At 46.7% G+C, this 12,412-nt stretch overlaps 1 protein-coding gene across 1 annotated transcript in view; it reads right to left on the bottom strand.

Annotated features, from left to right (window-relative positions):
- The window catches only part of LOC138579901 (piezo-type mechanosensitive ion channel component 2-like), a 2,232,767-nt gene that overhangs the window by 513,380 nt on the left and 1,706,975 nt on the right, over positions 1-12,412 (bottom strand). Inside the window, exons 41-42 of the mRNA XM_069650129.1 lie at positions 2,596-2,797; positions 1,476-1,605 (exon numbers count right to left, since the gene is read on the bottom strand). Of these exons, the coding sequence (XP_069506230.1) occupies positions 1,476-1,605; positions 2,596-2,797 (332 nt within the window). The remainder of the gene's footprint in view (positions 1-1,475; positions 1,606-2,595; positions 2,798-12,412) is intronic.

Here is a 12,412-nt window from a genome sequence, read left to right as displayed (position 1 = left end):
GCGTGTAGGGCTGAGCCTGCTGGAGCTCAAGGTCTGGTGACGTATCCAGGCCACTGGCATCTTGTAACCCCTGGGCTACAGCCAAAACATTGGCATGGTCGTCGAAGAAATGTGCACCACCAGTACCAGAATAGATAGGATCAACATCCTCTTGGTTATCAGGCTGACCGGCACCGAAGATGGACCGCATGGATTCAAAGAATCCCGACATTGACAGTGGTAAAAAGCAACCATCAGCGACAGTTGGCGTCAAGGGTTTTCCCGCGGATGCCGATGGGACGGCTGTCGATGACGATGGGATGGCTGTCAGTGCCAATAGGATTGTTTTCGGCACCGATTGAAGGGTTTTCGTCACTGAGGAAAGCTTTGATGACAAATGGACGTCGTGAACGTCAGCCTTATGATGTGCAGCTGATGGCATTTTACGCGCCTTTATCGGCGTTGAGCCCGAAAGGCGTTGTGAATGTCGATGGCGTCTATGGAATGGCTAGCGTGGGGTTGGGATCACCGCGCTGATTTTGCTGCCAAAGCTTGCTGGTCGGGGGGTGGGGAGGACCGCACCTACGGTAGCTTGATTCCTAAACATTTTAAGCATTTTGGTCTTGAAACTTTTCCCCGAGTGGTCAGCCCAGCCATGGGCTTTACCTCGTTCTGACGTTGAGCTAGACTTGTGTCGATGATGTTGCCGCCTCTTCTTCTTTCACGAGGAAGACAAAGAAGATTGACTTCTTGAGTGTGACCGCTTCTTCGTTTTTCAGCAATGCTTCTCCTTCCTCTTTTTGGGGGTGGGCTCCTCCATCTCAGCCTCGGATGACCGGACAAGTGATTGCATCGGCTTTCTCACAGAGGAATTTTGACTGCATTTTCGAGCACGACGCACAGGCATCCATGTCGTGACTTGAACTCAATCACCACAGACAAATGGGGACGGTCACTGACATTTTGGACTGGCAATCAGTGCATCTTTTGAAGCCTGAAATCTGGTGAGTAGACATCGCGGTTGAGGTTTTCTGAAGAAAATAGATACCATTTTTTGTCAAAAACATTGAGTGAACACTCAAGTCGTGTTCCTGATGCAGCATTGCAAGCACACAGAAGAAAAGAGCTGAAGCATGGGGCATAGGGACGTGCTATATATATACGACGCCTGACGTCAAATCCGGAGCCGACGATCAAGCACCAAGCAAGACGGATCGACGGCCGAGTCAAGGTCCACTACACCCCCTGTCGAAAAAAAGTTTCTGAGCAGCAGAGCTGGACAAGGATATCTATCAAGATGAGGAATCTGCAGGAGAAAAGCAATCCATTCAAATATTATTTTCAAGCAATTACTTTTTATCTGAATGATAATTAAAATGACCTTCTGTCTTCTAACTTCCTATAAAATAAACATGGTACATATTTATGGTAAGATATATTCATAATAGTTTTGAAAAACAATAACAAAGAATTGTGCAAAAAGTAAAATGAATTACATTTTGATAGCCAACTTCTTTCCCTTTAACAACTGTTGCTTCAACTTTGTCTTGAAAGACTGGCGTTTCCTCTTGGGATTTCGCCGAAAGAAACTCCATATTTTCTTGGTCTCCTTTTTCTGAGCCTTTCCTATAATGAAAGAGTACAATTCCTAGCATTAGCAATTTTGTATTCCCTCAGTATTATCATACAGGTATAACATTCTTGTTCCTACTTCACCAATCACAATACTTGTAAATGTCTGAATCAAGAATATGTACACCATGGACACTCCCTTGTTCCATGTTGTACCTCCAAAGACTAAACAACTTTCACTGTCCCATGCTCCCCTCTGACTGTACCTATTTTTCATCCCACGTGCAGTTCTTCGAGTTATTCCCCATGTTCCTCATTCTCTTCCTCTTCTACCAGCGCTATTTTTCCTCTCCATTGCAACAACGAGTTTCATCTTCCATTCTGAGTTTCTCCCCCCTGGCCTCCTCTTCTCAGTGCAATCCAGTTTTGCTGTATGCCCTGAAAAACATTGACCTGTTTAAAGTCGTAATCTTCTACTAATTTGTCTAACTTTTTGTCTCTAGTTAAGCTATTCTTTGCCTAACCCTCCCATACCTACAAATCTAGATGTCCTATTTAATTCTTTATAAATCTGCTGTCATGTCCTAATGTGCTCTGCATTTCCTCCCAGTTCTGCCCTCGACTACCATTTGTCTGTGTGACTTCCACCCCACATCCTGCTGCTAAATTGAGGTAGTATTAGGTATAGAAGACATGCCCTTTGTATTGTAACATCACAATAACCTTCATAAGTTGTAACCTTACAGAATACCTGATGTTATCTCATTTTGAAACCTGCACTTTGTGTTCACAGTTTACAGGCCTGAAAGCACACAGCCTACCATCACTACATGCTTTCTGAGATGCTTGAGAACTGAAGCCAACCACCCACCATCAGTGGATACTCTGTCAGGCTTTAGACCTTTGAATCCTCCACCTGCTATACTTTGCTACTTTTTCAGTTAATTGACATCTGAAACCCACAACCTACCATCAGCAGCTGTCACTGCCCAGCAACATTGGCTGTTTTCTTAAATGCTTGAGACCTTAAAAAACACAGCTTACCATCATTGGCTCCTTTTTGAGACGTTCGCCGCTTTCTGAAGACACTTTTCGAAGGGGTTTGATGCTTGAAGAAATTCCATGGCCCTCTTCCAATATTCTTTTCTTCCTCTTCTTTACTTCCCCTTTTCCTCTGCTTCTTGCTCTTTTTCTTTTTCTTAGACTCAGGAACACTTACTTCCTTGTCATCCCATAGCCCATGGCACTGCCCAGAACAAAGAAACAAAAGTGGTCAGTAGCTCAAATGCCCCAAATAATGCATAAAAAGGTGTTTATAAATGTCACCTGTATGTATGCAGATTTGTAAATCATTATGCAGATTTTAATAGAATTGTTTTCACCAGAAACCTATGTTTTGCTTTGTAAATATTTATGATTTTCATTCCCACATGCTTGTCCTTCCCACTTTTAGCATTACATGAGGAGTCAGGTGAAAAAAACAAAAAGTAGACAACAATGAAAAGACAACATCATACTATAATGTTTGGATTCATTGTTTAAACCAACAAAAAAGAAAAGTGCAGCTCAGTGGAAGAAGCATAAGAGAGCTCTTCTGCCACAAAAGAATGGAAACGAGGGTTTAAAAAGAGAAAGCTTTACAAAGAACATCATAATGAAATGGAGGCATTTTGTGCAAGATATCCAGTGGGGAAGAGTGGGGATAGGAAAAAAGGGTGGAAAGATAATTCTTCAAGGTGGTTTCAATTGGCTTGTTATACAGCAGAGGATCTCGCTTCCCAGAAAGTGTAAAACCCAGAAAAGCCCATATAGAAGAACAAGTTACTTATCTTTTCTCCCACGTCTTTCTCATCTTTGATATATCCAAGTCTGCTTGCAGCTTGCTTCAGAATTATTTTTATATAGGGTCAAGCATTTTGCACCACCGAGTCTTGGTCTTCGACGGCTCCGTAGCGTCTCTCGTAATGTCGACGATGGTGGTACATGAAGCGTGTGCGCTAACCGTTACCTTAGTTCTCGTTTTTTCCTCCTTCAATTTGCATGCTGTGTTACAAGAGACAATCTTGACGTCGCCAGAAAGGAAGGTGTAAGACACAGAAATTCAAGGCAAGCAAGAGGGGATGGAAGGGAGGGTGATGAGGAATATGTGGGAGGAACATCCATTTGAAAGAACCTTACCACCGGTAAGTAACTTCAAATGGATTGTGTCTTCCCATGTATTCCACATCTTTGATAGACTCCCAAAACAGTTTGTTTTAGGAGGCGGGTGCCAAGAATGTACTTATTTATTTATATTATGAAGGACAGATTTGCCATTTTTGGCTTCCTCTCCTGATAAAGAATCTACACAGTAAAATGTACTAAAAGTATGAAGGTATGAAGGGAAGACCAGGTTGCTGCTCTGCAAATGTCCTGCACTGGCACATCTCTTTCAAGAGCTGAGGAAGCAGCCACTTCTCTAGTGAAATGCACCCTCAAACCTTCGGGCAAATCTTTGCCTGCCAGAGTGCAGCATTCTGCTATGCACATCACAATCCATCTAGAGATTGTTTGTTTTGTGACTGCCAAGCCTAATCTTTGACCAGCGTAACCAATAAGAGCTGGTCATCTTGACGGACACTTGCTGTTCGTGTAATGTAGTAGCTTAGAACCCTTTTAGGGTCGAGACGATGTAGTCTCTCCTCCTCTTTTGATGGATGAGGAGGTGGATAAAAAGTTGGTAATAAGATACGTTGCGCAAGGTGAAATTCTGACACAACTTTCAGAAGGAAAGATCAAGGAACTCTTAGAACTACCCTGTCCTTGGAAAAAGGATGTGAAAAGTCGATTGAAAGACAGGGACAGAGGTGATAGCTACTAAAAAGGCTGTTTTCATGGTGAGCATTCCTAATAGACACAAATTCAAGGGCTCAAATGGAGCTCCCATAAGACATCTTAGTTCTAGATTCATGTCCAATGATGGCACGATGAAGGGAGTAGGCGGAAATACATTTGTTAGGCCCTTAAGAAATTGTACCATAATTGGCACCCTGAAGTACGATCCCACATCTGGAGATCTTTTAAATTTTGACAGAGCCGCTAAGTAGCCCTTCACCGTGGCCACTTGCAACCCAGAATGGGTCAAGTGGAGTAAGAAAGATAGAACAAGGGGAAGTTTACAAGTGAAAGGGTCAAGTTTCTTTTCCCTGCACCAGCTGCAAAATATATTCCAACGGCAGCGGTACAGGGATTTGGTTGCCGGCCACCTAGCCAAAAGCAACACCTCCATGACATCTTCCAGAAGGTCCCAATCCTTATATCTCACCCTTTCAGACACCAGGCGTGAAAGACTGAGTCTTGATCTCTGGGTGTAGAATGCGAATTCCATCTTGTGAGAGTAGGTCCTCTCTTTGGGGAAGACGAATAGGAGGGCAGATGGGCATTTCCACAAGGTCCGGATTCCATGTTCTCTTGGCCCAATCCAGAGCAGTGAGGATCATGGTTTTCTCAAACTTCCTCAACCTCCTGATGACATCAGGAATGACGGGGACTGGTGGAAACACGTACAGAAGTGTAAACTCCGAGTCCCCCCGTATTGAGGGTAGGAAGGCCATCAGAGCTCATCTGATAGCCCTCAGCTTCAAAAGGTTGATATGGAGCCTGGACACCGATTGAGACCAGTGTCCGATTATGAAAGATTTCTCATGTGCGCTCCCCATTCTGTAATGGAGGTCTCTGTCACAACTGTCATCTCTGACTATGGTTGCCAAAAGGGTTCTCCCCTCATTACATTCTCTCGGCTGGCCCACCACAGGAGATCCTGGACGACGTTGGCCAGGATGTGGAGAAGGTCAGTCATTCTGCCAGAGAATTGAGACCACTGGAATCTGAGAGCCCACTGAAGGGATCTCATTCTCAGACGGGCTTCTGGCACCAGAAAAATGGAGGATGCCATGAGGCCGTGTAACCTTAGGAAGTCATAGGCCGGGAGATGTTGGGCACACTGAAACTTTTGGACCATCTGCAAAAGATGTTGATCCCTTAACTCGGGTGGCAAAGCTTTTCTCGAGGCTGAATCCAGGACAGCTCCAATAAATTGAAGCTTCTGCGACGGTGTCAATATGGACTTCTTGAAGTTCCGGGAGAAGATCAGCTCGTGGAGGAAGTGGCAGGTGAGACTGAGACTGTTCCGGAGAACAAGCCCTGATCAACCATTCAACCAGGTAGGGGTAGATGTGAATCCCGTCCCTCCTTAAACTTGCTGCCACTACTGCCATAAGCTTGATGAAGACCCTTGGGGCTGAGGTGAGCCTGAATGTCAGAACCTGAAACTGATAATGAGAACCGGCAACCGCAAACCTCATGTACGTTCTGTGCTTCTGATGTATGGGCACATGAAAGTAAGCATCCTGAAGGTCCAATGACACCAACCAATCCTGGATTGGAAGGGCCTGAAGGATCTGCAAAAGAGTTACCATCTTGAACTTGTCTTTCCTGAGGAACTTGCTCAAGTATCTCAAGCCGAAGATGGGTCGCACTCCTCTGCTCTTCTTGGGAATAAGGAAGTAGGGAGAGTACCAACTCTGGTTTCTCTCTGCTGCAGGTACCATCTCTATTGCACCTTTCTACAACAGGATGAGAATCTCCTGTTATAGGAGTGGATCTGGAACCAGAGAAGATCTGTTTTTTGGGGGGCAATCTGGAGGCTTCTTTAGGAACGGGGGACAGTAACTACGCTATGGTTTGCAGCACCCATGCATCCGGAGTTAGGCTTCACAAACTCTGTAGATGATATGACAGTCTGCCGCCTACCACAGACTTGTGGGTTTGGGAGTCATTTTGCAGCTGCACCTGCAGCTGAGGGCAACTCTGTGGGTGTTTCACAGGAAGTTCTACCTCCTCTTCCTCTGCCTCCACAAGGCGCTCTCCTCTGAACCCTTTGCGAGAACTGTCCTCTTCTGCTAGAGATTGAGGAATAGTAATGAAAAGGACGTCCTCTCCATCCTTAACCTGAAGGTTGAGGTTGTCTGATTGCTGCCCCTAATGACTTCTCCAGACTGTTGTCAGCCATTTCTCCAAATAGGAAAGTTCAATCAAAAGGAATGTCAAGTAATCGTGCCTGGACATCCGCAGACAAACTAGATTTTCTAAGCCATGGCATGCGCCTCATCACAGTACTGGCTGCCATCGACCTACTTACTGAATCCACCATATCCAGGCTGGACTGTAAAGACTGCCTTATAGCATCCTTTCCATCTTGTACTAGGTTTAAAAAGTCTTCACTTTCCTCATCCTCCAGAATATGTTCTGCTGCTAGGACAGCTACACCCCAAAGGGTGTGTGTGTATTTAGCCAAGGTGCTTGTAGCATTGGTCGACGTTAGTGCCATGCTCCCTGCACTAAACACTCTCTTTCCTAAAGAGTCAACTTTTCTGTCTTCTTTATCTGCAGGAGCAGAAGGATAAGCTGCAGACCTAGATGAAACTGATGCCACTTGAACAACCAGGTTTTCTGGTGTAGGATGCCTGTTCAAAAAAGGAGGGTCCACAGAAGCTGTTCTGTTTTTTTTTGTTAAGAGTTTGTTTACAGGGGAACGGAATCTGTCTTCGGCCAATTTTTAACGCTTACTCTTAAGGCAGCATGGACAGATAGCACTGCCTCCTTAACTGGACCACTATCTAAGATATCAGTGAGGTCATCAGTCTCCACAGTAGCTGTGGGTTTAGACCACGCAAAAACAAAGAGGTGATGGCTGGAAGGTTTAGAATGAATCTTAACCACTGGCATTGCTCTGGACAACCCTCCAGACCACTGTTCTTCGCCTGCCAAGCCATTACAGAAGGAGAAAGACCATATGCAAATCAGGCTTGGGCCCACCCCAAAAGGGGCAGTCCAGCCCGAACTGCTAGGTCACATTCCTTCTGCACGAGACCACAAGCATCCCCAAACATGTTTCGCCCTTGTTGGGGCTCATCAGTGAGGAGTAGCTTGGGTCTCTAGGCCCAGCAGGCACGGGACCCACGTCTGGGCATACCCGTTGCACTCGGGGTGACAAAGCAAAAACAAAGAGGTGATGGCTGGAAGGTTTAGAATGAATCTTAACCACTGGCATTGCTCTGGGCAACCCTCCAGACCACCGTTCTTCGCCTGCCAAGCCATTACAGAAGGAGAAAGACCATATGCAAATCAGACTTGGCCCACCCCAAAAGGGGCAGTCCAGCCCGAACTGCTAGGTCACATTCCTTCTGCACAAGACCACAAGCATCCCCAAACATGTTTTGCCCTTGTTGGGGCTCATCAGTGAGGAGTAGCTTGGGTCTCTAGGCCCAGCAGGCACGGGACCCACGTCTGGGCATACCCGTTGCACTCGGGGTGACAAAGCAAAAACAAAGAGGTGATGGCTGGAAGGTTTAGAATGAATCTTAACCACTGGCATTGCTCTGGACAACCCTCCAGACCACCGTTCTTCGCCTGCCAAGCCATTACAGAAGGAGAAAGACCATATGAAAATCAGGCTTGGCCCCACCCCAAAAGGGGCAATCCAGCCCGAACTGCTAGGTCACATTCCTTCTGCACGAGACCACAAGCATCCCCAAACATGTTTCGCCCTTGTTGGGGCTCATCAGTAAGGAGTAGCTTGGGTCTCTAGGCCCAACAGGCACGGGACCCACGTCTGGGCATACCCGTCGCACTCGGGTTGACAGAGCAAAAACAAAGAGGTGATGGCTGGAAGATTTAGAATGAATCTTAACCACTGGCATTGCTCTGGGCAACCCTCCAGACCAACGTTCTTCGCCTGCCAAGCCATTAAAGAAGGAGAAAGACCATATGCAAATCAGGCTTGGCCCCACCCCAAAAGGGGCAGTCCAGCCCGAACTGCTAGGTCACATTCCTTCTGCACAGGACCACAAGCATCCCCAAACATGTTTCACCCTTGTTGGGGCTCATCAGTGAGGAGTAGCTTGGGTCTCTAGGCCCAGCAGGCACGGGACCCACGTCTGGGCATACCCGTTGCACTCGGGGTGACAAAGCAAAAACAAAGAGGTGATGGCTGGAAGGTTTAGAATGAATCTTAACCACTGGCATTGCTCTGGACAACCCTCCAGACCACCGTTCTTCGCCTGCCAAGCCATTACAGAAGGAGAAAGACCATATGCAAATCAGGCTTGGCCCCACCCCAAAAGGGGCAATCCAGCCCGAACTGCTAGGTCACATTCCTTCTGCACGAGACCACAAGCATCCCCAAACATGTTTCGCCCTTGTTGGGGCTCATCAGTAAGGAGTAGCTTGGGTCTCTAGGCCCAACAGGCACGGGACCCACGTCTGGGCATACCCGTCGCACTCGGGTTGACAGAGCAAAAACAAAGAGGTGATGGCTGGAAGATTTAGAATGAATCTTAACCACTGGCATTGCTCTGGGCAACCCTCCAGACCAACGTTCTTCGCCTGCCAAGCCATTAAAGAAGGAGAAAGACCATATGCAAATCAGGCTTGGCCCCACCCCAAAAGGGGCAGTCCAGCCCGAACTGCTAGGTCACATTCCTTCTGCACAGGACCACAAGCATCCCCAAACATGTTTCACCCTTGTTGGGGCTCATCAGTGAGGAGTAGCTTGGGTCTCTAGGCCCAGCAGGCACGGGACCCACGTCTGGGCATACCCGTCGCACTCGGGGTGACAAAGCAAAAACAAAGAGGTGATGGCTGGAAGGTTTAGAATGAATCTTAACCACTGGCATTGCTCTGGGCAACCCTCCAGACCACCGTTCTTCGCATGCCACGCCATTACAGATGGAGAAAGACCATGTGCAAATCAGGCTTGGCCCCACCCCAAAAGGGCCAGTCCAGCCCGAACTGATAGGTCACATTCCTTCTGCACGAGACCACAAGCATCCCCAAACATGTTTCGCCCTTGTTGGGGCTCATCAGTGAGGAGTAGCTTGGGTCTCTAGGCCCAGCAGGCACGGGACCCACGTCTGGGCATACCCGTCGCACTCGGGGTGACAAAGCAAAAACAAAGAGGTGATGGCTGGAAGGTTTAGAATGAATCTTAACCACTGGCATTGCTCTGAGCAACCCTCCAGACCACCGTTCTTCGCCTGCCAAGCCATTACAGAAGGAGAAAGACATATGCAAATCAGGCTTGGCCCTACCCCAAAAGGGGCAGTCCAGCCCGAACTGCTAGGTCACATTCCTTCTGCACGAGACCACAAGCATCCCCAAGACCACCCCAGATATTCAGCCACTTTTCAAATCACAGATCCATAAGAAGGATCAGCAAATCCAGTCAACTCTGGGTTAACAAATTCAGTCTCTGGAGATGTTTCCCAGCTGCTGGTTTCTTTAAGGGTTTCCACCAGATTCTGCATTTTGGACTTAGGAGAAATTAGTTTTTCTGGAACATTTGGTGTCCCAAACGCATACCCAAAAGGGGCTTGATCCTCCTCTTCATCCTCCTCAACGATGGACCCCATTTGCCTGAAGAAATCAGGGAGAGACATGGGTTTGAACAGCTTGGTCAGTTCAACAGTAGATTTTATAGTCTTCGGGGGCAGTGAATGCCCAGATGGTGTTGAAGGGGTTAAGGGCTTCGATGACTTTCTCGAAGTGGTTGGTGAATGAGCCGATGGTTTAACATGCTTCAATGGATTCACGTGGATAACATGCCTCGAAGGCTCAGGCGGTCAGCTCGCCGACTTTGATGCCTTTGAAGAGGCTTCGATATCGGACATAAAGGCTTCGATGGGGTAGACTTAGGCTTTTTCTTATGTGTCGAAGAAGACTCCTTCGACATGCGTTGAGGAGCCTCTCTTCCCGGGCTCTGAGGCGTGCGAGAAGGAGAAACATGAGACTCCCTATTGGTCTTGCTAGATGCTGAGGGGTGGCTTCATTTTCCAGACTCCTGGAAAGGGACACTCGGAGGAGCTTGCCTCTAAAGAACATCAAGCAGGTTTAAATTAAGCTTTCCCATTCTGCAGGAGTCAAAGTTTTCTTTGGGAATGAAACTTTTTTGGCAGAGGAAGACGACGATGACAAGGACCTGTGATGCCGTTTCTTACTCTTCTTATGAGAAGAGGACGAATAGCGTTGTGAACCGGACCTCAACCATCTCCGATATATTCAGACGTTTTCTCTTGGGGGAAATATTCCTCGACTCAGAGGACGATTTTCCTTTGGATGCGGCAATGGCTGGGGATTTGGGAGAGGGCTTACCTGCATCAAGGTTCCCCTTACTGTCCTGCAAGGCCTTGACAGTCATAGATTGACATGAGCCACAATCGTCCACCTTGTGGCCTGCCTCCAAACACCACAGACAGACGGAGTGAGGGTCTGTGATGGACAATTTCTCCCCACAGTCTGCACACCATTTGAAACCCTTCTTTGGTGTCGAGAACATGTCGAAGAATATCGAAATTTCACTGAGCCGAGTAGCTCCGAAGCACGCAGCAATGCGGAAAAAAGTGAAATGAAGTAATGGTCAGCGCACGTGCTTCATATACCAGCGTTGACATCACGAGGGACGCAGTGCAGGCTGTCGAAGACCCAGACTCGATGCTGCACGACGCTCGAACCATATAAAAGATTTCCGAAGCAAGCTGCAAGCAGACTTGGATATATCAAAGATGGCAAATACGTGGGAGGACAAAATCCATTCAAATAGCTACTTTGACATAGAAGAACCGTAGAAAACACCACAAATCAAAGTGCAACGTGCAGCCTCATACAAGCATGGTTACTCTTTCTGTGTTGCAGGGCGTAAAGGTTCCTCAGTGTAGTGACTACTGTTCTCAGTCCGTAGTTCTCCTTTCCCCATACTTTCGGGATATCGGTACCATCTTTGCTGGGAACAAGTTTCCCTTTGCAGAGCATTGCGATAATAACAAAGGGAAGCCAAAACAGAAATGTAAACACGCTTGCACCCACTTTGCATACCCCTTGACTTCCCCTCCATAGTCTTTTTATCCCAACAAGAGACCATAATGGACTCTTAATTATTATAGCGGGAAGTAAGATATGATATGATAGGTTATTTATAACGCCCTTAAGACCCAGAGGTTTCTAAGCGTGGACCCAGGGATTGAACCTGTGTTGCTCCGTGTCGTCTTGCTTCCAAGGCGAGCACGGTGCCCATGAGCTATCCTCCCAAGACTAAGTACGGTGCATACTATGGGAAAGAGCACTACGGACTTAGAGAACAGTATTCAGCCATCTTTCTTTAGAGGCTTTGGAAGCCTGTATTCCTGGTTCGATACTTCATATCTAATGAAAAGCCTGTCAGATGTTCTGAAGGATTTTGACCTTTTTAAATAGAACTTAAAGAGCTCTCGCAACATCCAGATTCTCTGTAGATACGTTCAGGTGATTTAAAGTAAGCACTTCAGGAACTAGGAAAGAAATGCATATATTCATTTGTATTACTTAGTAATTAATTGAAGAACAGGAATGCCAATTTCGATCATAATTGACTTACAATAACACATTTACAGATGGCAGAGGCATTTCCCTGAAGGGTGCAGGCACAATATCACAAAGCTGAGAACAAGTGGTGATTAAGTTGATGGGCAGGCAAATAAAGTGGGACATAGAGCAGGGACAAAACAAACAGAAAGAAATATGTAAGAAACAGTTGACTAGGGGGAAAGTGCTTCAAACTAAAGAGGAGTACTATATAAATATACATAATTACATTATTAAGTGTCACTGGGGGAACTGATGGGGTCAGGTAGGAAGGATGGGGGGGGTTGGAGGGGGAGTACCCTCTTTAGAAAGTAAGTGAAGTTTAAGCAGAGCTTTAAAGAGATCCACAGTTGGGCAAAATTTGATTGTGATCGGCAACATCTTTCATTGGAGCACGGTGAGTTGGGAGAAGGAACAGAAGCAGGAG

Source organism: Ambystoma mexicanum, chromosome 3p, assembly GCF_040938575.1.
Source record: "Ambystoma mexicanum isolate Mex_15411 chromosome 3p, UKY_AmexF1_1, whole genome shotgun sequence".
NCBI lineage: Eukaryota > Metazoa > Chordata > Amphibia > Caudata > Ambystomatidae > Ambystoma > Ambystoma mexicanum.
Note: the sequence above shows the minus strand (reverse complement) of the source record. Positions and strands in the feature narration are given on the sequence as shown.